This window comes from Dendronephthya gigantea, unplaced genomic scaffold (assembly GCF_004324835.1).
Source record: "Dendronephthya gigantea isolate DGI-Jeju-01 unplaced genomic scaffold, DenGig_1.0 000016F, whole genome shotgun sequence".
Classification (NCBI taxonomy): domain Eukaryota; kingdom Metazoa; phylum Cnidaria; class Anthozoa; order Malacalcyonacea; family Nephtheidae; genus Dendronephthya; species Dendronephthya gigantea.
In genome coordinates this window covers 1,361,026-1,388,601 of record NW_021163026.1, presented here as the reverse complement: position 1 = coordinate 1,388,601, position 27,576 = coordinate 1,361,026, and the positions used below count along the sequence as shown (strand labels likewise).

The 27,576-nt window shown below is 39.3% G+C and overlaps 2 protein-coding genes across 2 annotated transcripts; both read right to left on the bottom strand.

Moving 5' to 3' along the window:
- Window positions 1-377: 377 nt before the first annotated feature.
- LOC114520454 (solute carrier family 43 member 3-like) lies at window positions 378-14,475 on the bottom strand. Its single transcript, XM_028540718.1, has 11 exons — window positions 14,452-14,475; window positions 9,258-9,304; window positions 8,747-8,823; window positions 6,394-6,486; window positions 5,384-6,099; window positions 4,100-4,137; window positions 3,366-3,527; window positions 2,538-2,836; window positions 1,799-1,872; window positions 1,434-1,557; window positions 378-1,349 (listed from the first exon to the last, which is right to left on the bottom strand). The coding sequence occupies exons 3-11, from the start codon at window positions 8,768-8,770 to the stop codon at window positions 1,239-1,241; spliced, it is 1,641 nt and encodes a 546-aa protein (XP_028396519.1). The 5' UTR covers window positions 8,771-8,823; window positions 9,258-9,304; window positions 14,452-14,475; the 3' UTR covers window positions 378-1,238.
- A 58-nt stretch (window positions 14,476-14,533) lies between these two features.
- LOC114520675 (cyclin N-terminal domain-containing protein 1-like) lies at window positions 14,534-27,442 on the bottom strand. The gene is made up of 8 exons (XM_028540995.1): window positions 27,439-27,442; window positions 26,770-26,994; window positions 26,565-26,640; window positions 26,285-26,450; window positions 25,929-26,091; window positions 24,813-25,051; window positions 19,134-19,281; window positions 14,534-14,951 (listed from the first exon to the last, which is right to left on the bottom strand). Exons 1-7 carry the CDS (start codon window positions 27,440-27,442, stop codon window positions 19,186-19,188), a joined length of 969 nt encoding a protein of 322 aa, XP_028396796.1. The 3' UTR covers window positions 14,534-14,951; window positions 19,134-19,185.
- Window positions 27,443-27,576: the final 134 nt, after the last annotated feature.

Genomic DNA, 27,576 nt, shown 5'->3' with positions numbered 1-27,576 from the left:
GAAAATGGCAAATACGACCATGGTCATATTCGCCGGAAAATGGCAAATACGACCATGGTCATATTCGCCGGAAAATGGCAAATACGACCATGGTCATATTCGCCGGAAAATGGCAAATACGACCATGGTCATGCTGTAGCCAAGATTGACTTCATCATCCTAGCGGACTGGTCATCGAGTTTCAATCTTACGTTGCAATATTGAACTTCCTGCCAACAAACCATTGCTGAACTAGCCGTGAAACTGAACATTCTTGAGTTGTGTGTCAGTGTATAAATACTAAATTGGTCATCAAACGTGGCTTGCATTGCATATAAAGTTTACTAAATCTTTGGCAAGTCTGGGTTTTTTTCACACATAAATGCAACCATTGTTTAATAAAGCTTCTTTATTATATTATATTGATTGAATAAATAATGTCAATAGATAACACGAAGCAACCCCGTGTGTCTCTCGTTAGCAACATCAATGTCAAAATGTGCAACGTGCTATACAAAGCTATACCATGCCTTTATATTGACGTTTTAGGCATAGATAAACGAATGTCAACGATTTTTGAAAACATAAATCACCCTACTAAATTACTGTAACCATATTACTATTATTAGTCTGTCCATAATCGCCGTGTAGGTAAACAATTGCTTGAAAAATACGAGTATTTTTTTCTCTTGGAACTTTTTGGTAGATTTTAAGCAGTTGTTCAGTCTATTTGAAACCTCGTGAGCCGAACGCATTATAACCACATAATGGCTGCGCGAACATAAATTATTAACTATTGTTTTTAATGCGTTCGGCACATGAGATGGGCAATGTTTGAAACAGGCCCTACTCTGAGCCTTTCATTGGGTGAGACCGTTGGTTTTTCACCGTGGATAGAATAAGGTAGGTTAGTCTTGGTTCCTAACATTGAATACCCCAGCAGCAATCGTAAATCTTCTATTCGGCTCTCATTGCGATAATCCGCGATGTGTTCTTGAATATTTAAGTTCTAACTTCTAAATCATCCCGTAGAAAGGACTGATGAGCTTACACAAACACCAAGTTCTTGTGAAATTTAAGGCTGCTATGATGGATATATCAAGCTAGCAACAACGCTCTTGTTAATTTCGTATGTCTTTGTGTGTTTGAATAAGATGCGTCATGCGTGTGGCTAGTGTTGGAACCGGTATGAATCAACGAACAGCAGCCCAAATGAACTCTCTTCTCGCCAATATCATGCGCATGCGCATGTACGTGTATTACACCGCAACCAGAGCAAGGCTGTGTGGTTTATGTTTGGAAGCTTTACGCCAGAGATAAACTGGAAAACCAAATGAAAACAAACAAAGCAGCCAAAGAAATATATGGACCTAAATGAAGAGGAGATTGGACATGAGCTTTAGATCGTAAATTCATGACAAAAAATACACAGACACTCAGTTCAATATACGAACCTCTAGTGTTCTTCCCCCAAACCAAACTTCCATAATTATAAACAAAGGATATTGAATTAAAGAAAAGATGGCTCCAATAGCAGCCGCTAAACCCATCAATTTTCCCAAGTGTTGCTGTGGAAATCTAGCGAAAAGACAATTTGTTAAACGCGACATTTATTGACATATCTCAGTGAAGTTTTAATTCATTTCTTAAGCTAAAACTGGCTGCCGAAATGCAATTGATATGGACATTAGTTCCAAGAGATTTCTGCTGCCGTACGTACTCATAGGTGATGCAAACACAAACAGACACATCTTTTTTCGCTGAGACTGTTTATAAATGACTGTTTTTCAGGTATGACTGATGGCAAGTTTGTACTTACAGGATTATTAGTATGCTAGTGAAGACTGTGTCATAAGCAACTTTAACAAATACATATAACTGAAACGTAGCGATCTACAAGAAAGATGCAAACAAATCATCAGCATATGTTTACGTGTGATAAGAACAGATGGAAAAGAGTCAGACAAAAATACTTCGGAATGAAGAGATCAGGTTGTAGACCCTGTGGAGAAGATGAGGGAAGCGAGGTAGAGTTGAAGACGAAATGGGCTTCTTCGCGAAGTTTAGGTCACGGAAGACGTGAGATGGTATGTATAGTGGAGAGGGGAGGGAGCAGTGATATATAGGACATAGGGGGGAGGGGGGGGATAGGAAGTGGATATGTAATGCAAAGAGATAGAGGTTAAAGATGGCGTGGATGGGGGCCTTGGGGGGTGGTAAACATGGTGGGGAGGATAACGGCCCCTATAATGAGAGATGATGGAGAACTGGTCAGAGAATAAAAAGATCAGGGGAAGATGTGAGATGGTATCCTTTGCCGAGAAGAGAAGCTGGGTTGCAATGGTATGGTAAGTAGTACCAGCACTAGGAGAGATGTAAGAGAGTGGTGGAAAGAGGAAGATGCGAGGTGGTTGAAATTGCAGAAAAGAAAAGATTTTAAAGGTGAGATGAATGGCCGCGTAATCATTGACCAGAGATAAAGGAAACTATGTCACGGATATTATGAAAAAAGAGACAAAACGACTGATTTAGGGGAATCGTAAGTGAATCACGTTTACCTGAACGGTGAGACTCGGTATCAACGACAGAAGACAGAATACTACGGTGGCTACAGCAGTGACCAGCACTGCATCGTTCAATTTAAAAACTCTCTTTCTCATACACTTCACAATGAAATCCATCGCTTTTGGGGTATCCTCAATGTCCATCATAAACTTCTGATGTTGTTTCTCGGTGTCTTTGGAAGGTTTAACGTAATCGTTGTAGAAACATTGGCGGTCAATGATGTAGCCGAATAGGGGAGCCATTAACAAGGCTCCGACGTGACTGATCCCAAATATGTTGACGTAGCGAGCAACTGAAAATCGAAAAAAGGAATTTCTTTAGCATACACCTTTTTGGGGATGATTTTGGACTGTCATGGCAGTTGTTCAGGGTTCACTAACTTTAAATCCGTAGTTATCGAAAGGCGTTTAGCTTAAACGGTGGATAAGTTCAAAATGGAAAACAAAATTATCTATTTATTGAACAACTGAGCTGAAATATTTTGATGTAAATAGTTAAATTTTCAATGGAAGTGCATATTTAATGCATAAGATAAAGGTTCAGTCATTCGCAAGATTCACTTTGGCTTATTTGGTTTAAAATCTAAACGTCTTTCGAACAACTGGCCCCAGAATTCTAATCTTCTAATCTAATCTTGAGATTCTCATTCCAGCAAAGAGCCAAAGATTGGGTTATTGTCAAGATGAAATCATGAAAATGTTTGTTGGTTCGACAATGAGTTAATTCATGCTTAATTCAATGCCATTTCACTGAACGTACGTGATTCCTTGTGTTTCTAGGTAGATATGTTTCCACCGCAATTTCCCTGTAAAGCTGCTTACCTGTTGAGCGATCACCATCACAGAGAACGGATATGAAATTGGAGAAAGTGCCGACGAAGAACCACGTACGGATCTTACAAACAGTTAAGAATACTTGCGCCAAAACATGGGGAGTGGATAGGACGCAATTCTTGAAAGATATGCCTGACTTTAGATAGGAAACTGGAATGAAGAAAAATGCTTGGTAAGTCATGATAGATTTCATAACGTAATGACAGAATACTATTGTGTCATTCGCTCTAATTCAGCGATCCATTATGATCCCATGATTTCGATAAATTCCGTTTATTTGAAACCTCACATCTTTGTTAGGTTAAAAAACACACTCCAGGCGGGGTTAAAACATATAGCGTCCCCCGTCTCTCCATACAGAACCACGTGGACGGGATGTGGTCGATTTCCCCTGGACTGAGACTGAGAATTTCACGTCGGTTTTGAAATCTAGCAAGCATGCGCAGGCAGCCCAACAAGCCTCCCCCTCCCCAAATTTTGCAATGATTTTGAAGAAAATTATTTATGCGAAATAAATTTATTTTGGGAGGGGACAGGGGTGGGGTAGGGTATAGATGGAGGCGACACCCTTTCATCCTCAAAGTCTGAAATCAGAATATGTTGGCTGATCAAAGACTCCTATTTTAGAAGCAGGAAAGCCTAGAGAATTATGAATTGAGTAAGCTAGGTTTTGACTGATTGATATTACTGAAGTTAAGGTTACAACAATAGTCAAAACCAACCCGCGGAAATTGCAGTCCACACTTGAAGATCTGTGGTTCTGTCGAAAGAAAGTACTGCATAAGAAATGTTGTTACACTACAATTTCATCACAGTGTTACATCATATGCGGGCTGTCCTTCACTGGCGGGCATGCGGGTTGAATCACGTCTTTCTATCACTGAATCGGTATTTCACTGGGTGAAGCAACTATACTTATCGAAAACGAATCGAGAATTAATTCAATTCCGGAACCACTTGCATGACGGGAATTACTACATCACGTGATCCATACAGAATGAGCTTTTTTGAATAACCGTGCATTGGTTAGCTAGAGCTTCAGTTTATATCAGCGCCTAAGTCAATATCGAAGTCATTCTTAACGTCCGTAAGTCCAAATCTCCGTAAGTTCATCGATTCTCGACATCAATAATGACAATATTCAGTGTATTATGAGATCAGTGTTTACCTCAGTCGCACATGCCAACGTTGGAAGGACAGCCACATAGTTACAAGGGTTAATTTACATGAGCCGTGTAGCAGAATCCGTTCGAAAATCCGTTCAACATGACGTTGTCAGATTAGCATGAATGAACTCGCATGCAAGCAAAGATTCCATGCGTCAAAATGGCGCAGGGTGTGGTCAAAATTGACCTCATGGGGGGAAGGTGGCATAGATGAACTATCCCGTATAAGCATAGTTAGAAATCTGAGCAGATCATTGAAGGTAACTAGAAAAATCAATAGGCAATACTGGTTCGGATGAGTTCACTGTTTGTGATTGAAGGTCGTACGATGATTTTAAGATCACACCGAGAAGGCACAATGAATCTCAGTTTTTCTTTTATGGAAAAAACCCCGCGCATATACGTTCGTTTTTTTTAAAAATTACTTTCCCGGTTTGATCTTGAAATAATCGTAATCTTCTAACCGCTGTTTTCCCAAGTACCCATCCACGATTGAGCGCGTCACCTAAAATTTCTACACGCCTAAAAGAACAGTCTCCGCATATACTAAACTCATGTAAACACCCCTGCAGTTTGCAACACTCGTTGTAGCAAATATACTAGTCGATGAAACTGAATGAACTCGACGAATTTAGACAAGACGGATTCCAGATATCCACTGCAGTTCTTCCGTTCGTTTAAAGCTATAGGTACACTTAATAGATGTAGACATAAACTTCAGTTTTAATTTCTTCCTCGAGCGGTTTGTATAACCAAACGATGTAATTTTATGGCACGTCATGAAAGTAGGTAAACCCGATCAGACTGTGAGATGGTGCTAGTGAAGAAATTATAGCCTACCTGCTTTCCAGGAGCTCTTTCATCTCGCAAGGATTCTGATTGATTTCTTCTGACTTCTGTTCTTCGTTTGGGTTTAGATTCCGATCATCTACGTCAATTTTTACAGTTCTATTGGGCCTCAAATCTTGTTGGTCGTGTCTGGGGCTGTCACATGAGCCAAACGTGGGACATTCTGCATACGTCACACCATTGATATCGCACATAAGTCCAGCAATCTTTGATGCACGATTCTGTTGTTGCGACAAATCTAACACCGTCTTTGTCCTTGTCAATTGCATTGTATCTCCCGATTTAATTGCCGTCAGCAGCTCTTGGTCTGAATATCTGATGGGTTTCTCATGAAGGCTGTTTCCTGCTTGTCCTTCACGTTTCAAGTCTTTTTCCTTCTGAGATTTATTTTCAGCCTTCGAAATATTGGGTATTAACTGGTTTTTTTCATCAGTCTTGACCAAATGACAAGGAGTATCCTTTCTTCGGTTAATCATGTGTCCAAGGCAAAGTTTATATTTTTGAAGTTCCTCTCGGAAACACGTGTGTTTTTTGGCCTTTTTGAACGGATCGTGTTTCGAGGGTTGTTTGACTTCTAACTTTTCGTCAGGTGACGGAATGGCGGAGTCCGGATAAAGAAGAGCGGCGTTTACACACAGAAATACGCACCCGACGGCGAGGAATCGGAAAAAGTGTGCCACACTCACGGCACCACTTTCGTACAGCACCTGGGAAGAGAGGGAAATGCATCGTGATATGGTATGGTTGATATATGATACAATAAAATATGGTAAGGTATGGTATGGTATGGTATGGTATGGTATGGTATGGTATGGTATGGTATGGTATGGTATGGTATGGTATGGTATGGTATGGTATGGTATGGTATGGTATGGTATGGTATGGTACGGTAAGCTATGCTATGCTACCATGATGTGGAATGGGATGGTATGGTATGCTATGCTATGCAATGGTGCCATGATGTAGAATTCGAAAAAAGCGTTCACGTGTCACTGATTTACCTTAAATCCAAGAAAAGCAAGTGAAGAGGCAACCCAAGCGCCACAGTAGGAACCAATGAGCATCGAGCGACCTTTCTTGAATCTCTCCATGCACTAAAATTACACAGATACGATAATTAGCTCTACCAGGGGTTGAATAGAATCTTTCGCAAGGCGATCAGGCACCATGGCTGTGGAACAATAGTCATTATTCATCGTGTATGAATTTCATATGTAAATAATTTCTCTTCTTTTTTTCCGTCTGAATTTTGAGATTAAAGAATAATTAAATTTGCAATATAGGCTCTCAATGCATTCCTTATGGGAACATGGGGTATTCACAATCATCTGTCATCAATAAAAGCGCCAATGGTCGCCATTGTTCATTCTAGTTCAGCCCAAACGCATCTTCTCTGAGTCAGTTTTGTAAGTAGTAATTACGTCTGTCCTACTGGGTGTTTTCATGGGGCAAAAAACTTACAAAACCATTGATACTCTATAAATCGTAAAACATTTCTACTTAATCTTTCAGACAAGTGCTGCGTATTACATTACATGTCACTTTTTATACAATATTTTTCGAAATACCATAAAAATGTTAACAGCTAATTTACGACTCAAAGTTTTGTGGTTCAGAAGTTGATTTTCAGGCTTTCTGCACGAATATATTTAGCGTTGATCTGAACCCGAGCAACAACAAGCTTATTGTTTTATTTTGCTCTTAAATTTGAGAAGTGAACTTATTGATAATTTAGGGTGCCATTAAGTCGGGAAGATTATAAAATTCCACCTCACAAAACACATTAAAACCATGCTGAAAATTGCAAGAAAAAATAAACAATCTTCATAAAATCACGTCCATTTCTCATAAAAAAGTTCATTAGACACTAACGACGGTCAAAGTCCGATAATTATATTGGAAAACCTGTTTTACTATAATTCTTTGAATGCCATGTAAGTTTGTAACCGGACGAAGCTGCCAACTCAAGGTCAAGTTCGCTTCAACGGGCGTAAACAGGTGAATAGTTGGGCAGAGCTGGACTCCCGCGGGAATAAATACAGGTGTTGAAAGTTGGGCAGGTGAACAACATTATGTCAACATCTGGTGTCTGACCAAGTGACTAAAATTATCATGTGAAGTGGTAGAGATTTGGTTGAACTTATACCACTGCTAGTCAATGGTAGTTCTATCGGTTCTAAATTGGTTTATACAACACCACGAGTACCTGATATATCGTACAGTAATTCTAGGCAGTGAATACTGTGAATAGCAATTGTAATGACAGATACCAAAAGTTGTTTTCGTGTCAACAACAAACGTTTATAGGGAATAAAGTTATTTCACAAAGCTTCGTTCATGAATTTTTGCACGCCCTCGTATAAAAATCAGCTTTGCTTGAAGGGGATTAACGCCGCTTTGAAAGTGAAAAGTTGTGTTTATCTTTCTGTTGTTGTTGGAAACATCTCAGCTGGATAGCGCTGCACCATTACGATTGTTAAAACTGTTAAAAGTACCGATTCTCACCTAAGATATGCCAAAACAACGTCTTTTTCCCGACCTATCTCATTTCTAATTAAGAGCTCCAGCATTTTTGGTTTAACCAACACTAATGAAATTACGGGCGAAAACTTCAACAGCATATTTCTGTAATTACAAAGTCCAGATCACCATGGTACCAAGCATGCATTAGACTGTCCTGAACACACAGTTATGGTATGACTATCATTGAAAGAAGATGAAAAAGCATTCTTCAGCAAAATTCTGCTACCAACGTCACCGCAAAATATCTATTCTCACAAATCTCGCTGATTTCGTGCCCAGACAAGGAATTTCGTTAATCCCCTTGGGTTATAAAATGCTGTTTCCGTTCGCCGATAGTTTACAATAATACAATTCGATATTGCGCAAACATTGCCCTTGCGCACCTGTCAAGGTCACCGCATTTCTATGCGCATAAATCATCGGCATATTTTGCGCTATTAACTCGCACGTTTTAACAGATGCGATCATACGAAGAAGTTCCCTCTTTAGCCAGATTATGTCACGAGTGTGAGGGAAAAGAGTTTTATTGTTTATTAGCATTCGATGCGTCATGCGTGTCATCTTCACGTCTTCCAGGGGGGGATGTACAGCAATTCAGGGGGGTGTATAGCAATTAAATGACATTTCTGGCATACAAGTCATTTTGGAAATTCATTTGTCCCCAAATAATGCAATATTCCTTTGAAAAAGCAATGCTTATGTACGCTAGTCTATTTAGGTTGATTCTATTATAGTTTCACTACGAATCGCTAATGCTTTGTGGAAGAAACGCGAAATAAAAATGACGGCATGACATTGAAATAGTACTGACAAAAAACTGACAAATCTTACCGCTTGTGGTGTCATGAACATCATAAGGTTTGCAATGCATGCGACAATAAGACCGACGAACAGAATACCAGGGTTTTCTGAAATAAAGATCGAAAGAGATGTTGTAAACGGAAGGTTCTTTGCAAAGGGATTTCTGGACCGAACTCAGTAAAATTTTATACATGCATGCATGAGTTTGAATTGTATATACGTTAAAAAATCTTCCCGAAAAGGAACAAGGCAAAACTACAATTATTACGACTCAATTCAACAACTCTTTGAAATCTTTTCCTACAGCAAATACGCTCACTGAATGACTGAAATTGCCTTTATTTTGGAACTTAGAAACTGAGAAATTCAAAGCGTTTCGTGGGATAATTCCCGACACGAAAACAATGAAATCAGTTGGCCTTTTTGTGGCCACGATTGTGGGATTTCATCTGGCCGATCTTAAGCATCAGGAAAATGAGTTTCCACTTTCCGTTGCAGGGTTTATTTTCCTAAGAAAACGATTCTTTACGCAAACACTTACCTTTGTCAAGATATGAAAGTAAAAAGCTTGACCCACCGAGCAAAAACCTGTAAAATTGACATCATTGAGTTACCATTGAAAGAAAACCGATTGACATTCTTATTTCGTATTCGGTATTTCCTGATAGGGGACAATAAACATTCAAGAAACGGGGTAAAATTTACTCAGTTTGGGACAAGACGACTAAAAATTGTTAAGGCTGGCCAACATTTCTACATCATTAACAATGGTAACTCCCTAGCCACAAAGAGTAGACACTCCGTAAACCGCACAAGCATATGTCATTCACATCATTTTCAAGTGTGTTTTACAAATATCTTCAGAACAAATATCAAAGTCTTGTGACTGGGAAAAAAATGTCGAAGTATTGAGAATCGGAATGTCAAAGTGTCAAAGCGTTTTGTGCGGTTATATAATATTGAATGCCGGAGTATTGCTTGCGATTCAATTCGTGCGCTCGTGAAAAGAACACCGAGGTACAAACAGTAATCGTTTTCGACTATTAAACTCTGGCTTGTTTGTGCGCTCGAACCAACAATTCAGCAATACGCAATACCACCGGTTAATAAACGGGTACTACAGAGCAGAGATCATGTATCTTGTGATCATCCCTCGTAAAGATCGATGCTGTTGTAGCTACAACACATCGGAAAAATTTAGCCATTTCAGAGAACTAAAACATACTTTATCTATATTTATCTGTCAACAGGGAAAAAATTAGATACGGCAAAGTTTGCAGGTGGCCGAAGTTATGCGTTTTGTTGTTTTTAAATTGCATGGGAAGCGTCGATTACCGTGGCCAACATAGGCAAGTCTGGAAATCAGGAAAAACCAGTCAAACATGATCAGAACGAAGCCTTAACTCAATCAAAAGGGGAATACCCAGAAAGATTTCTAGATTTAAATTGCATTACGAGCACATTTTCAACTTGTAAACCGTTCAGAACCTCGTTTAAAACAATGACATCATTTTGCATTAATTGCGCGCGCTAACATCTGCGGCGTCGCTGACCTCAAAAGACCTGGAGTGCTGTTCCTGAAGATAATCAACCCACTGGAGCCGAATTTCCTGCATTTCAAGGGTTTCTTCTGAGCTATCAGTAGGAGATGATTTGCGGTTTAATGAATGAACCTCTATTTTGTTTCACGGTTAGCCTGCTGCAATATCAATATGACACACGGTAGAATTATCTGTAAAGGCCCGATTAAACTTGCGATTTTTGCCGCGATTTCCTTCTTTTGGCAAATGTGAACGAGTGATTGGAGTGAACTAGTTGCGGATGTTCAAATAGGAGTTCGCACATATCAGAGCATTCGTAACTTATAACTCGTTCGCATCTTTCAAAAGAAGAAAATCGCAAATAAAATCGGAGAAAATATTGCAAGTGTAAACGGGGCTTTAGAGCAATTGTTGAATTTTACGTTTGCGCGAGTCGCTGTTTGAGAGTTTCAGCGTTTACTTTCTCCGCGAAGTACTTTAAAGAGCCTGGGAACGAGGCTGGGGTTTCAGCGTTAAAGCAAGTGTTCGTCATATGATGTCAAAACTCAAACCCATTTCTATTTACACAATCTAATAGACTAAGTTTGATTCGGGCCACCTGCGCATTCGGGGAGCATGTCAGTCTGGTATTTACTGCGCAAACCAACCTCACGAACTGAGCAGTAAAGACTACCATAAATGTATTTAACCCAAGTATCTATAATATTGTAACCGCTCCCATTGTGATCATGAGCATCGACACTTCAGCCATTTATGCAAAACAGGTTGAACCGTCATTTTCTACTTAGGACGCGACTGATGATAGCTGTCAAACGAACGTTGTTTTGAACCGTTTTGAGAGCTTCAAGGATACTGGCCTTTCGACCTCCAGTGAGATTTCTACTATCTTTAGGGGTTTTTTTTGGCAAAAACCAAACCTCACCGGACACATATTATGAATTTCCTCATGCATTGTTCAACTCAAATATTTTCTAGGCAAATATTCAAAGACGGCTAATCAGGTGTTCATGTTTTACGTCAATACTCAAGTAGATAAATTCGGGATTTCGTTGGACCGAAAATGCACAAACTTGACCGATAACAAAATTGGTTCTTGCCTGCCTATAATTCGCCTAAATTTTATGGCACATCCTTAAGCAACTTCCGTGGCATGGGCAGAAACCTGCTGTGAATCAGATCAAGCCAAGCAACTAGAAGAAAGCGCAGTCGTTCGCAAAATTCTATAATCTCGCTATGTCTATAGCTATATTTATCGAACGTCACATTAATACCACTCGACGAAAGGTCTGCACTTTCAACGGCAGAGTTTCCACCAGTCTCTTCAATACGACGCGACAATGCCAAGTTCATTGGAATATACTAGCTACTCAATTCTCAAGTTGAAGGTCATCTGGGGACTGTTGATGTAAAGATTAGCGTTATTCATGACGCAAATGCTCGTAATATCATGCGGGACATAAAACACAACTTCACAAGTGCGATAATAATAGACTTGGTGATGAAACATTGAAGGCATGCATTTACCGTTTGCATTTTCGTGAAATAAAAGCTATGTTTTAATTCTTTAACAGTCTAAATTACTTAGAAGGGAATAAATTGTATATGCCTATTTCATATGCAGGCTATTTGCATGTTACGAATCTGAAATGTATATATATTGTTACATCTGATCTCCAAAATTACTTTTCGTGCTTCAACCTAGCGTCAAAATAGCGTTTAAAACAGGTATAAACAATATTTTCCGCATTATTATTCAAAAGCCAAGTGTTTTTGCAGCAATATATTCGTGCGAGACTTGTTTTTCAACTGGAATATCAAGCTAAGGAGGCGAACTCGAATATTCGCTGATATTTGCTTCAAGTTCAAGGCAGTCGAGAATTTTCCATAAACGAATCTCCCCCACCCAACCTGGTTTGGACGGTGACAATTGGCACACAATTTCAGATCACACTAATGTAAAACATTTTGCAGATAACTTTTGCGTCTCGTTGCAACTGTTCTGATATTGCAAGCATATAGAATAAAGGAATATTCACATTCACATTTTCTGAAACTCTCACTGATGCTAACTCTCGTTGAATTTAACATACAAAGCTTGTATTTTGTATAGTTCGAGCGTTCAAGTGATTGTGCTCGGAGCAAGGGCAGTAAAAAGACGAGTGCCATGCATTCGCTTAAAACACGGACGTTTTTTTCATATTTTCAGGTAGTCTGTCCAAACACATAACAGCGCTTTGTGGCTAAATATGGTATGTCCTGCCTACGCTAGGGAACCCAGACAACGGGCATGACGCCATCCACGTGACCGGTTGTTTGACCCGACGTCAAGCACCAGCACTCGACCTCGTTTTCATCAACTTGTCAAGGCGCTTGCATTTTCTTAGCTTTTTCGCTACGGCAGGAAACGCCAGCATCAATTATCCTTATCACTGGTTTCCGCAAGCAATTTGTTCTCTTCGATGTACAAGAACAGCTGCGCGGAGACCCCGAATAATTCATTGGAAGGCGATTCCCCCCAAAAATTCATTGTAGACTATAGTAGACATTATTTAGCTTATGACTTGCTCTTGTGATTGCATGTATAAAAAACGCGGTTTTGAAAAACAAGTTTCCAACTAGTTTGAAGTTTAGAAAGAGCCCTGAATTTCAGTTTCAAAATAACAATACAATGGCAGAACTATAAATGATTTTGCTTGAAAGTTGAAAACACGCGCGCAAACGTTGAGCTATAGTCTATATTAGGGTTCAGGTATGAACGATAGTCGATACAGTAAAAGACATAAAAAAATCTGCTTAATTTGAAAGTACAATTACTATATAATATGCCACTGGGCGAAAAATCGTTTAATATTGTTCAGACTTGGCAGGCATGCATTATTCCACAGGTTACTTGTTGAAGATTATTGACTATTATAGCGGATGATTCAATTCAGGAAATAAGAAAGACCGATCACATTATTTTAGGCTAAAAAAATATACGGCGCGTTCTCATAAGAATTGGCTATCTTTGCTGATATTTAGGTAAATATATACTAAGCCACGGCTTTGTGGCATAAAGCTGTTAGGGCGTGCAATATACTTTACAGGTTGCCCCATTGTGATTTCCTTTGTAAATTCTTATCGACCAACATCAGCGTCTCATTAACAACTGAGAAAATATCTCGATTCAAGCAAATATTTTCATCAAAATCTCGCAAGGAAATAGCAAAGCTTTATACCAAATATCGTGGGAATTTAAATTTCGTATAAAATAGAGAAACTGTAAATGTGCCCCCAAAAAATATTTAAAAAATCGCGTAGTATGCCAGGCTTGAAAATTACCATATAATCGCCGAAATTTGACACAATATTTTTTACGGGCTTTATATGGCCTTGTAAACCTTTGTTGAATTAATTTAAAATTGCGATCAACGGCAACTTCGGATTATGTAAACAAAGAGGTAAATGGTATTACGGTTGTGTAGTGAAAGATTTGAGAGGTTTGCGATAATCGAAATTTGAAACCGTCGTCTGAATTTTGCTTTCGCTCTGATGCTGACCGCCGCGAAACATTTGTAAATTGCAACTCTGTTGCTGACGTGATATACAGTCGAGAATACGCCATCTTCGTGAGTTACTCGTAAGGTCCATATGAAAAGCCATCAAAAGATGTTATCTGAGGTTTTCAATTTTTGCATTCATACGATCGAGAGAGTTCGACTTCGACAAAATCGCTTGACCGTAAAAAATATATTCCGCTAACAAGCGATAAGCCGTTCGTTTCATGCGCACAGAAAATTGGCAGAAATTTGTAATTCAAATAGAATGGCCACAAGCATAATACAGCCTTGAAATCGGACGGAAGAACGCAGATGTTTTGCTAGCGAGCGCGTTGAATTGACAATGAACGGAGCCAAGCACCGACCAATAAGGTCTTCCTTGGGGGTTTTCGCTGACGGCTAAAAATATATACGAGTCATGCGACCTTATGGGGGAACAAAGATCTTTCAGAATCGTACATAGTTTGATGTACACATAAAACTCTATTTTTTAATCGTATATTTCTATGGAAATTCAAGTGCATAGAGGTAACGGAGGTTTGTATACACATCAATTTGCCCAATTCGACAATATCTCGTATATAGGTAATCTAATTCCGGCATAAAATACACAAATGAAGAGATTTTTACCGCTAGCAAAAGAAAAAGCGCTTACCCTGAGATAATACGTGTGAATCGTGGACGGCTAGCGAATGAGAACGGACGTGGAACGTGCAAGTATGTGTATTGCCACGTTGCAAGTGTGTATGCCAAGTTGAGCATCTCCTGTTGCGCGATGCAGTTGTTGTTTGAGGTCGCGTTGCGGATGGAAGGTCCAAGATGTGATGAAGAATTTGTACTGTTCCATTCCAGCGGAATCGTTGAAGACTCTTCGAGGCAGAGATGAGAGTATATTCCCTCTTCGACCAGAACGTAGACCAGAGAGGACCATCCCGTCTGGAAACCACAGAACATGAGCATCTCAAAAATGCTGGTGAGCAGAAAAATCCAATCGCCGAATTCAAATTTTGAAGACATGTTGATGGAATAGCTGCAGTTCCAGAGCTCTGCCTTGGTCGAAAAGATCGGCTGATACTGATGATTAGGTAAACGGGATTCCTCATCGCGGTGCTGTTCCTCTGAAATATGAAACTGGTTCGACCCGCCTCGTCAAACCTGATTTAAACAGGACGATTATCAGCGTCGCTTTTCTACTGGGGGGCTCGTATTTTATTTTCATTCCAAGGGTGGCTTTGAAGTGATAAGACGTTGTATATAGATTCTCTTACAAATATGCTATGGGCCATATGATCAACAGTGTGGAGAAATTGATATCCAAATGAAATGCCCACAGGGCAAGAGCAACGACAGTTTATAGTTCAGGGATATTAGTATTTATTACGGGAATGTATCTCTAATTAATAACACAATGCTGAATTGGCAATATTGTTACAAACTGTGTACATCTTACATTTTGTTAATCTCGACATAGCGCGGTGTTGTGTTGCATTCTTGACCCAAATCTTGATTCGTTATTCGTGCGACAAGAAAGAGAATTTTGCATGCTTTTAGGCACGGGATTTTGTATTTAAAAAATGATATGTTTTATGGTGGGAAACAAGCTGACCAAGTTATTTATGATAACTTTTTAAACTTGAATGGATGAATGCATGTATAATTATTGGCCACTGCGATTTAAAATTGTGACTTGCAATTGCCATCAAAGGTGAAGATAGAAGCAGGCATATAGCTTTGACGGAATTAAAGCTTTCATACGTGATGTTAAAAATGCCCGAATGACCTTCTTGCTGTGGAACGGGAAACAGTGTCCACATTATAACTCTTACGTCTAATCTCCGTATGCCTACGCATACAAGTACGCTTTGACAACGTCAACGTCTTTCACCGGATACGTTTTTTTTTTATTCCTAATCCTTCGTAAATTAAAGCTCATGAAAATAACCTTCGATTAAAAATCTGAAGTATCATGCAGGAACAAGGCGATTTTATACACGCGTGAAATAGGAACAAGTCCAAACCTTGCTCAGGCAGAACCGGGAAGAAGTCAGGAAGCATATACCATCGCGGAAAGCAGCCGTTTTCCTGTCGTGTTATCATCATGTATTAAAGTAAATTTTTGCGGTCTTGATCAAACTGCCAAGTGGCCAAAGTCATACTGAGATTTTAGTTTGAATTTAGTGCAGTAAATCTACCAGAATTATTAAAAATAATTGCACGAGCGTTATTTATTGTATCGGCTCTCGTAAATGGTAAATGTTTCCACGGAATCATCTGTTAAGCGTACGGAGGTTTATCGTTTTTTACCAAATATAACGACAGAAATTGGGACACTGTAAGCTTGCAGACTTGTATTGAATGTATACTCGACAAGACTGGCTCAGTGGATCTTATCACAAACTCGACTATTCAATAATTTTCATGTAACACAATCTAGCTTGAATTACCGTAGATTTGGACGGCATAACAGACTTGTGACATTTCGACCTCACAACTACACCCAATCAAGACCTAATGTCGCAAGAGCCAGGAACGATAAATTTCAGAAAAAAATTATTTTGTCACACGAATGTACTGGCAATGGCCTACAAAATTATATTGCCCATATCACAATATTGTTGAAAACATTTGCTCATTTGTTATTCAAATACCCGTTGCCATCACATGAGCCTCTTGTGAGGCGTCAAGTTTTACAAGTCATACTCGTTCAGCGTTGTATTAATTCAGTTTTCCTTGTTTTCACGCTTATGCAATCAACATAAGCTATCTGACTTGTTTTTGTCAAATTCAGATTGTTTACTTCATCCATATTCGATAGGTATACCTACAATTTTTACACGTATATACTCTGCCATAAAAATTTCTTTCAACTCACCGCAAATGCTAGAAAAAGGTCATGTTTCATTCAATCTCGCCCCCCCCCCCGACTTGACTCACAGCTATTCAATGTCATGCGCCCGCAGTATCAACTTTGGCAAACCTGTGTCCATTGTCAGCGGACATACTAAGCTCGTCCGTCATTAAAGTTTGAACAAAAGTGTAGGTAGAGTTTGTGTGGCGGAGGCTTGCTCACTGATAGGGTTTGCTATATATGTTTTATGGGAATTGAATTAAGTATTGAAACACGATAACATGACATGTGGGGTTTTTCTGTTCATTGCATCTGTTCTTTCGCAATTTGAATTGAATAGCTTAAAAATAGCTGCATAATGCACTACCCACTGAGTTGATAAAATCAGACCAATTCATAACAGCTTTGTTGAAGTTAATTACACCCCATTTAAGATAAAAGATTGCATAAACACACAGACAATAGATATCGGTAGTGCTTTTGTTTCAACACATTTTAGGCATTACATTGATTCTGGTATATGAGGCCAAAGCAGTGTTCATTGTTTTCTTAAACTGTTCCTAGCTTTAATTATGTAGAAATTCCACTCGAAATTAAGACCATTAACTCTCCAGATATAATTTCAAGATAAGAAAGTTTTTCATGGCTACGTTAAGTCGCAATCTATGTGCTAAATAAAAAGCCCGAAGTAGCACATATGAAGAAATTATTATTTCTTAGCGCAAGGGGAAGTGAACTTACACGAGCAGTACACGAGGCCTATATAGTTGTGTACATCAGCGAATGTTAACTGTGAAACCGGCTCGTGAACTATACTGACACTATACGTGAAACTTAAACTATAGGTTACCAACGTTCGGCTCTAAGAAATGGTTAATAGGGTTCTAAGAAATCGCACCGGAAAATAATCATAAACTACTTATTAATGACATCATCAGTTTAGCCAAAGGGTAGTGTCGCAACTCCTCGCAAGAATGATTTTCATTGGCTGAACTTTACAATACATTTCTGTCTCAACCAATAGCATAGCTTCGTTCTTTAGAAAGCATAGAAAAGCATTATCCAATTGGACGAAAGCTTCCGAGAGCTGCGACATGTCCCTAGCCAAACGAATTGTCACGCGACACGAATTCTTTTATTACTATCATCGCTGGAAAGCAAGCAAAAAAAGCGCCCGGTTTAGTATATCACCAAGTATGTTACACTTAACAACAGTGGTCTTAAAAAGAACTTTCTCGTTTTACGAAGTACGAGCATAAAAAACACTGCCTATGTTAACATTTCCAAGTTTAAAATAGAATTTGGAATCAGGCGCCCAAAAGACAATTGATGCAAAACAGTTCAACACCACTCGTGAGAAAAGTTGTTGGATGGATCTGTGAGATTAGTTTTATAGTAATATAGGGAAGAGCGTCTTATGTAATTGTATATAGTTAAATTAATGGTCCCTTGAAAACAACAACAACGCTGAAGGGCAACCGATAGTAAATATGTTGAAATGAACAAACAAAGGGACGAATAAATAAATAAACATGCGAAAAGAATCGAAAACAAGGTGCGCAGGAAATTAAACCGAACATGAGAATAAACAAATAAAAAATTCACGAATGATTATCTTTCTAGGCAAGGTCTTGAAATTGCTACAGTAAAGAGTTTTAACCTTAATTTGCATACGCAGCACATTGTTAAGTGCTCAGAACCAGTTGTGCTAGATTTATTGAATGATTAAACGTTCTGATGTAACCCGAGTTTGTCGCGACAGGTAAAATAAAAAAGCTGAGTAGTTTTTTTACCACAACTGTATATCTCCAGCTGTTATTAAGAAACGCTGAAAGCTAAACAAGGATCTGAAACGGGATATACGACCACGAAATGGTGACGTGTTTTCAAGTGCATTTTCCCCTTAAAGTTTTGACCTTGCTGCGGTGCGGTAAAGATGATAAATACCATATTTGGTCTTCATTTCTAGTTTGCTGGCATGGGGGTGTGGAGAGGGGGAGTAACTACCCCAGGGGAGATGTTTAGGAAACGCTGAAGATTAAACGAGGCGCAGAAATTGAACGACTATTTGATTCGAAATTGCTTGGGTCATGATTTCATGATGTACAGAAGTGTGTTTTTGTAATCTCCATATAACATTCTCTGTATGTTTCTCCATGATAATGAAACCAGAAAGGGAATATTTCGAGCACTTTTTGAGGTCATGTCCGGTGATAACATTACCGGGATATTAATTTGTGGTCTTTAAACAATTAATTGTACATATATATTACAATAAATATTCATTAAAATAAGCACCGACTTTATACAAGTCAAAACTGACTGTCCCCAACCATAACTTTTTAGTTCAACCACGCGCGACAGTTTAGCATCATACGATCTTATTTATGACATGTACTGAATAGAGTTTAGACTTTAGACATAATCCTTTGAACAATGAATGACTGTTCTTTCCCAAAATGTTTAGTTCGCATGCCACAACGCCTTACCTGAATTGAATTCGAGTAATTTCATACGACTGTAATGATATGATGGTGAAATTTATTGATCCTGAATTGCCCTTTCGACGACAATCGTAGCAAAGTCCAGGATATCAGCTTCTGGTATTTGAGTGATGTTTGACAAGTGAGAGGCAATCTATGAGCAAAGACAACGAGAAGTATAGGATTTGTGATGATACATTGGATTTGGTGTTGTTGATCACCTTTACTGATCCTTTTTTTTACCACAACTATTTGGTGGCTATTTGAAAAAACTGTTTTTAATTTGACCAATCCTATGCCGTATAATATTATCACAATACACAAGCCAGCGCAAGATACTGGTCTAATATTATGAGTAATATCTTGCTTCTCATGTGCCAAATTAAATACTGACAACAAAAAGTGTTGTAAATAGCACTCAATAGTAACATTAACATTATTGACATTAACATAAAGTATTGTTGTATATTAATCGCGGGCTCCTTTGTGTTCGTTCGCAAAACGTTTTGGTTGTCTGTTAAAATATAAATTTTACTCGAAGTGTTTTTTCTTTTTTGGTCTATAAATTTATCTCAAATTGAACAGGTTATGGGCCCAGATACTCTATGAACTGCGTCGTTTCAATCGAAGAAACGTTTGCTGTATTAAACGTTTAAAATGTCACAAGAAAACAGACTAGTTATCGACAAACTAGAGGGAGTAAAAAATTGGCAGGTATGGAAATATCAAATGCAAGCTATACTGGAAGCAAAAGAGTTGTGGGGCCACGTTGATGGGACGGCAGTTAATCCAGCTTCATCAGAAAGCAGTCCGTCCAGTTCATCGGCTCAACCGGCTTTCGAAAAAGCTCAGAGAAAGACCAAAGCCCTACTTGTCACAAGTATAAATTCAGATCTCGTACATCTGATTACTGAATGTCAAACGCCAAAGGAAATCTGGGACAAACTGAAGGAACGCTTTGAAAGAAACACGGTAGCAAATAAATTGTTTTTAAAGCAGAAATTCTTTTCTTTAAAAATGAAAGATTCTGATTCCCTCGATCAACATCTACGTCGCATGAAGGAAATTACTGATCAACTAGCAGCAATCAATGCACCCATTCCTGAAGATGAACATATCGTTGCTCTGTCACTTAGCCTTCCACGAACATATAACGCTCTAATAACTGCATTGACTGCAAAAGGTGATGAGCTTAGCCTTGCTCAAGTGCATCAAGCACTCAGGAGTGAAGAAGAAAAGCGTGGTCTATACAAGAGCAAAGATGGTGCGAGTCGTGTTGACAAGGGTGAGCATGCGTTGCAGCACGACAAAATGGGCAGAAAGTCTGTCAAATGTTTTGGATGTGGGGAAGAAAATCATGTGATAAGAAACTGTCCAAAAAGGAAGAAAGGGCAGCATGAATGTCGGAATAAATCTGGAAATTCTACTAAGTATAAAGCAACTCAAGCTGATGCTGATGGGCAAAAGAACGAGGACTCTGGCAATGTATTCATGGTAGGAATGATTGCAGCTGAAGGGGACGATTGTTGGATAATTGACTCCGGTGCTTCACAGCACATGACTGCTAATCGTGACTTGTTGGTAAATTATCATGAGTTCCCAAATCCAGAACCTGTGGCTCTTGGAGACGGTCGTTCTGTCAATGCGTATGGATATGGTCAAGTTGACATCACCATGATACTTGGAAAGAAAGAGAAAGATCAAAAGAAATCAGTTCTATTGAAGGTGCTTTATGTTCCAAAATTGGCTACTAATCTTTTCAGTGCACGAGCAGCTGCATCCAATGGGAAAGTTGTACAATTTGGGCATACCCTATGTTGGATCAAAGATTCTGAGGGACAAGTTGTAGCACGTGGTCGACTGGTTGGGAACATGTACCGACTGGACTGCAAAGTTGATAAATTGGGAAATCAAGCGTCAATTGCAAATGAAAATTGCACCAAATTGGATCTATGGCACCAGAGAATGGCACATTTGAATGTTGGCCAAATGAAAACCATGGTTTCAAAGGAAATCATCACAGGTACAGACATACCAGGAACTGGCAAGTTAAATTTTTGTGAAGCTTGTGCAGAAGGAAAGGCCCACAGAGCGCCATATAAACCAGTGGGAGAGATTCAATCAACAAGAAGATTAGAATTGGTCCACAGTGATGTTGCCGGCCCAATGAAAACTGAAAGTTTCGGAGGAGCAAAGTACTTCGTCACGTTTATAGATGATTACTCAAGATGTGTCACTGTCTATCCGATAAAGCACAAGTCTGAAGTACTCGAGAAATTCAAGGAGTGGGAGGCAGTAGTCACCAACCAAGCAGATTGTAAGATTAAGACACTTCGGACAGATAATGGTGGCGAGTATACATCCACAGAGTTTGCAGATTTTCTAAAGGAGAAAGGAATTCGCCATGAGACCACAGTACCGCATTCACCTCAGCAGAACGGAGTAGCTGAGCGCATGAATCGGACACTTCAAGAAGCAGCTCTCTCTATGATTCTGCATGCTGGACTGTCCAAAGCCTTCTGGGCAGAAGCAGTTTGCAATGCAGCCTATGTTAGAAACCGAGTGATCACGACTGCAACTGCGGTAACCCCTTACGAAAGATGGTATGCAAAGAAGCCTGATCTGTCGAATCTTCGTGTCTTCGGGTGTTCTGCTTACGCTCATGTTCCGGATGCTTCTCGCCAGAAGCTTGATCAAAAGGCAATCAAGATGAGATTCGTGGGCTACAGCCTTACACAGAAAGGATACAGGCTATATGATGAGAATCGACAAAGAATCTTTGTTCGCAGAGATGTTACTTTTAATGAAACAGACTTTGGGTCTACAAAAGTCCAAATGAAGTGCGATGAAGATAGCACAGGATGTGTCGAAGACGAAGTGGAGTCAAAAGGCGAGGATGAGAAAACCGTGCAAGGTCAGCAAGATCTCCAAAAGGAACCTCGACGCTCAGAACGAGAAAGAAATCCACCGATTTACTACCACGATGAGTATGCTGGAGTCACCACGGCCAAGTATGCAGCACTTTATGCAGCTGAAATCGAAGAACCAGAAACGTTAAAGGACGCTCTTGACAGTGAGTATGCAACAGAATGGAAAGCAGCTGCAGATGCTGAGTACCAGTCTCTGGTAGAGAATGAGACTTGGGAACTAGTTGAACTGCCAGCTGGACGCAAAACTATCAGTTGCAAGTGGGTTTTCAAAGTAAAGCACGATGAAACCGGAAAAGTAGAGAGATTTAAAGGTCGTTTAGTAGCTAAAGGTTTCCTACAGAAATATGGAATTGACTACGATGAAACTTACTCTCCAGTAGTTCGCTTCTCGTCAATTCGCGCTCTTCTGGCTTTCGGTATTTCTCAGCAAATGCTAATCCATCAAATGGATGTAGTGACAGCATTCTTAAATGGTACCCTTGATGAAGAAATATACATGCAACAGCCCGAAGGATATGTCCAACCAGGAAAGGAAGAGCTGGTGTGTCGCCTCAACAAATCACTTTATGGCCTGAAGCAAAGCTCACGCTGTTGGAACAACGTCTTCAAAGAATTTATGTTGTCATTGGGATTTGTTCAAAGCACCGCAGACTCTTGTGTATTCATTCGCGTAATCGATGATAAGCTGGCGTTTGTCACGGTACACGTTGACGATCTCATACTCCTGACGCAAAGTGAAGAAGAGATGATCGATCTCAAAACAAGCCTATCAAATCACTTCAAGATGAAAGACATGGGCATACTCCATTATTGCCTAGGAGTCAGTGCAATAATGAAGGACGGTGTTGTACAACTCAATCAGGAACAATATATCGCAAAGATTCTTCGAAAGTACAAATTAGAGAATTGCAAACCAGTGTCAACCCCAATGGATTTAAATGTCAAACTAGTCAAAGAGGATGGATATAGCAAACCAGTAAACGCTATTCAGTATCAATCAATGGTGGGGAGTCTTCTATACGCAGCAATAGCCACTCGTCCAGATATAGCCCACGCAGTGGCAGCGTTGGCAAAATTCAACTCATCACCGACCGAGGCACATCTAACAGCTGTTAAACGCGTTTTTCGGTATTTGAAGGGAACTGCTCAGCTACAGTTGCAGTACCAAGAAATCGACACTCGTGTAGAAGGATATTCGGATGCAGACTGGGCTTCGGATTCAGATGACCGACGATCAACCTCTGGAAACGTATTTATGATGTCCGGTGGCGCAATCAGTTGGACTAGCAAAAAGCAACCAACAGTGGCTCTTTCGACTTCCGAATCCGAATACATTGCGTTATGTTTTGCGACCCAGGAAGCAGTATGGCTGCGACAATTGATGCAAGACCTAAAGATGAATTGTACCACAGCCACAGTCATACACGAAGATAATCAGGGCGCTATCGCGATGTCCAGAAATCCAGTGTTACACAAGCGGACGAAACACATTGATATCAAATACCATTTCGTTCGAGAGAAAATTGAAGACGGAACAATCGAGTTGAAATACTGTCCAACTAATGAAATGGTGGCAGACATTTTCACAAAGCCACTACCCAAAGGACAATTTGAATATCTAAGAGGCAAGCTTGGACTTGTATAAACTTTTAAAATGACATATTGAGTGAGTGGGAGTGTTGTAAATAGCACTCAATAGTAACATTAACATTATTGACATTAACATAAAGTATTGTTGTATATTAATCGCGGGCTCCTTTGTGTTCGTTCGCAAAACGTTTTGGTTGTCTGTTAAAATATAAATTTTACTCGAAGTGTTTTTTCTTTTTTGGTCTATAAATTTATCTCAAATTGAACAAAAAGCATCTCAAGTGATAGAAACAGGTCCTTACAGGGTCAAACTACAGACTATGGGTTAGTTAAAAAACTGATTCCCTCTACACGCAATTTGCCGCATAGAGCATTTGTAATTTGACAGAAGACAGATGCTGCCTCAATTGAATCATGAATTAATTTAAAACAAAAGTTGCCTCAGAGAATACTTGCACCTCGACTTGCACGATCAAATTTTGTTTTATCCGAACCACCTGTGATGGACGTTTTGTAGTGACTGGATGGATGTTTTGTAGTAACTGGATGGATATTTTGTAGTGACTGGATGGATGTTTTGTAGCGACTGGATGGATGTTCTGTAGTGATTGCATGGATGTTTTGTAGTGACTGGATGGATGTTTTGTAGTGACTGGATGGATGTTTTGTAGTGACTGGATGGATGTTTTGTATTGATTGGATGGATGTTTTGTATAGTGACTGGATGGATGTTTTGTAGTGACTGGATGGATGTTTTGTAGTGATTGGATATAGTGATTGGATGGATATTTTGTAGTGACTAGATGAACTGGATTAGGTTTATGGTTTATTAGGGCTAATCGTACGTGACCTAATCCTAACCTAATCTCCTAATCTTTAGAATTTATTGAACATGGAATGATCATAATGCTTAGTTTTATCAATAGGACTTGTTCTTGAAGTAATGTTTCTCTTGAACACGTTTTTGGACGATACCGGTATCTGTAGTTTCATTGCTTTCAAACATGTTCGAAACGGTTGAAGCGTTATCGAAGTTTCTTTGTAAAACTTTTTAGACTGATTGGAATTGTGGGTGGACCATTACAATCCTACTTTCTGGCCAATCTAAACCATGGCCCGTCTACCCATCTAAAGCTTCAAACACCTAAGAAAAAAGCAAACATACCCCATCGCTCGCTTGTTCGTCCACGATAAAACCCGCAGCAGAGATCACAGCACTCGCCATTAGCATGAAATCTGAGGAAAGAACCGCTAGCTTGTGTCTGTGTTCGGCAGATCTGCGTGTCTCGCCGGTAGCCACAAGCAGGAGCTTCGTGTAGATCTCCTCGTGAAGAATATAAACAAGATCCAGCAGTTTGATGCTGATTTCGTAAAGGAACTTCACCTGTGTGCCAGCGTTAAAACCTGGCCGTTTGAAAAACACGAGTTTGAATATGTTGTCTTTGAGTTAGGAAATTATTGAAGCCGCTTGTCTCAAATGCGCATAAAAAACAATAGACAATCAGTTAAGCGATCATATCTATTGTTATTAATGCAATCAGTATAAAGGTCTGTTTACACCAGGGTCGCATTTGTGAATTATAGTGGCTAAACTCCGTCAAAATGGCCTTTTGTTTTCTTGACGGTACTAATGCAATTTGGCCTAAAATATTCACAATTTCACAAAGCTGACAGCTCTGGTTTACACAAACAACAAGTTTTGCTGGTCCAATAGACCATTACAGCTTGCATGAAAATAAACCCATTTCAGATGTTGTGATCATGGCATATATACAAACTTAACCATTTCAGACCATGTAATTTGAAATGGTTAATTTGCATACAAGTGTTAGATACTGATTTATCCGCCAACCTAGCTCAATGGCTAGGCCTAGGGCCTTCGACAGAGTTAGGGCCATTTTACATGGAGCGAGTTTTCCCATAGGCAGCCCAGGAATCTGTTTATACTCAGTCTTCGACTGCATTGTTTACGCGCGCGGTCAGCTTCTCTTGCGTGTACTAATTACTGTATTATACAGTAATTAGAGTAATTAGTACACGCAGGAGAAGCTGACCGCGCGCGTAAACAATGCAGTCGAAGACTGAGTATAAACAGATTTCTGGGCTGCCTATGGTTTTCCCGGCTAGGCGAGGTGAAAACTGCATCACATCAAAGGCTTAAACTGATTAGTCTTTCATTATATGGAGTTTTCACCTCGCTTAGCCGGGATAACTCGTTCCATGTAAACAGTCTCTTTTATTTATTATTGATATCAATGATATGGTAAACTAGGGTACGAACCTAGAATTTCCAAGAGAGTCTCGATATAGGTCAAGGGCGTATGAACTGGCAGGCAGTGATCTAGTGTCTTCAAAATCCTCAGTTCTGACTTCAGAATACTGTTGTTGCTGAAGTGATGGTTCATTGAACTTAGATATCGTCGAACTTTGCTTGCAGACAAAGCCTGAAAGTGCACGTAGATAGAGTGTTAACTGTAGTTAAGGACAGAATGGGCAATTCACAGACGTGTATTTCTGAGTTAACAAGGATTTAACTATGCAAAATGTACTTAAAAAGTTTTATACAACTGGCCCCAGACCTTTAGGTGGAATTTATTTGAATATGTAGTAAAAAGAATTAAAGATAACACTGATTACCTTGCAATGTGATGAAAGTTTGCTGGCGAGTTGCACGCAGGACAACAATCGTAGTGGCATTTGTACTTTTATTCTATTCTCCACCTCGTTCCAATCTTTCTGCTTATCCATGCCAGATGAAGTTTGAATAAACTGATATAAGCCAACGATGTGCTTGATCATAAACCTAAAAAATAAAAGAACTCTTTGCAATTCCCCACAGGTCTCTTTCTAGTTTCTGCAGCCCTGTACAGTCCCCACAACTGTCTTTTTGTGCTGCTTTTCATTCTTCGAGTTTTACCTGTCGTATATTTCAACAGCGAGATATCTGGCTTCGACTGGTAGTGTTAACGCATCACATAAATTGAAAATATACTCTAAATAAAAAAGGATAATGCTCTGTCCTTCATGTGCAGCAATGAGCAATAACAAAAGCAAGAACAACAACAAACAAATGATGATATACCAAGATAACAACGAAAATGGTTTGAAAAAGATAAGCCAACCTGCACATTTTGCGTTTTTGAAATAGCCCATATCTTTGTCGGCGTTGTCCATATTTCTCTCGTTAATTTCAGCAAGCGTTTGCAAAGAATCTTCCAGCAATGAAGGTGGCAATCCAAATGCGTCGTTAAAAAGTGGTTCGGAAGGTGTTCCGAATATTCTCGTTTTCGCCAGTTTTGCGAGGTTTAAAGGTGAACTAAACCTCTCTTTACTGTGTGTTTCTTTTCCTTTTGTGTCCTCTCACCATTCCCTGGTGTTTTTAAAGATTTTTCAGTAGACTCGTACTATTTAAATAACTTTGTACTTTGAACTCTTGAGTTTTTAAATATTTTTTTAAGAAGGGCGGGAAAGTCAAACAGGAGCGGGATAATTGGAGACACAGAGGTATTAACAAGGAGGTTTGGGGAAAGCTAGGTATTCAAGGAAATAATTCCATCTTATTGAAGTTTTTAAATATAAATTTTGGATAAAACAAACTGAGATGAAGATTTTCATTACAAATATATATGGTAATTATGGTCGCTTGAACGTTTCTCAAAGCCGGGGACTTTAAAAGATATGTAAAGTCAATTTAAATCGCATGAACCGCTAGCGCCCTGAAGAGAATGCTCATTACAAGTAATTTGAAAACTTTCAAAACGAGAATGTAGAAATATTTTGCGCTTTTTTACCCATTTACCTGCAACAAGTCCAACAACAAATAAAATGGGGAAAAAGTAGGTAAGAGACAAATCCAGTTGTATACATTCTATATAGAGTTCAGTGGAAAATGGGCTCGAAAGCGTTTCTGGGTATATCTCTTCCACTCT

Bases quoted from the DNA above. Each gene is read 5' to 3' on its own strand.
- LOC114520454 (XM_028540718.1), bottom strand. From the start codon at position 8,770: ATGATGTTCATGACACCACAAGCG. The intron at 4,138-5,383 runs GTAGGCTATAAT...TTCTTTCGACAG, and splicing joins AAAGAGCTCCTGGAAAGCAG to AACCACAGATCTTCAAGTGT. The intron at 1,873-2,537 runs GTAAACGTGATT...TCTTTCTTGTAG, and splicing joins TACCGAGTCTCACCGTTCAG to ATCGCTACGTTTCAGTTATA.
- LOC114520675 (XM_028540995.1), bottom strand. The intron at 26,451-26,564 runs GTAAAACTCGAA...TTTATTTTTTAG, and splicing joins GCTGTTGAAATATACGACAG to GTTTATGATCAAGCACATCG. The intron at 25,052-25,928 runs GTTCGTACCCTA...TCAAACGGCCAG, and splicing joins GACTCTCTTGGAAATTCTAG to GTTTTAACGCTGGCACACAG.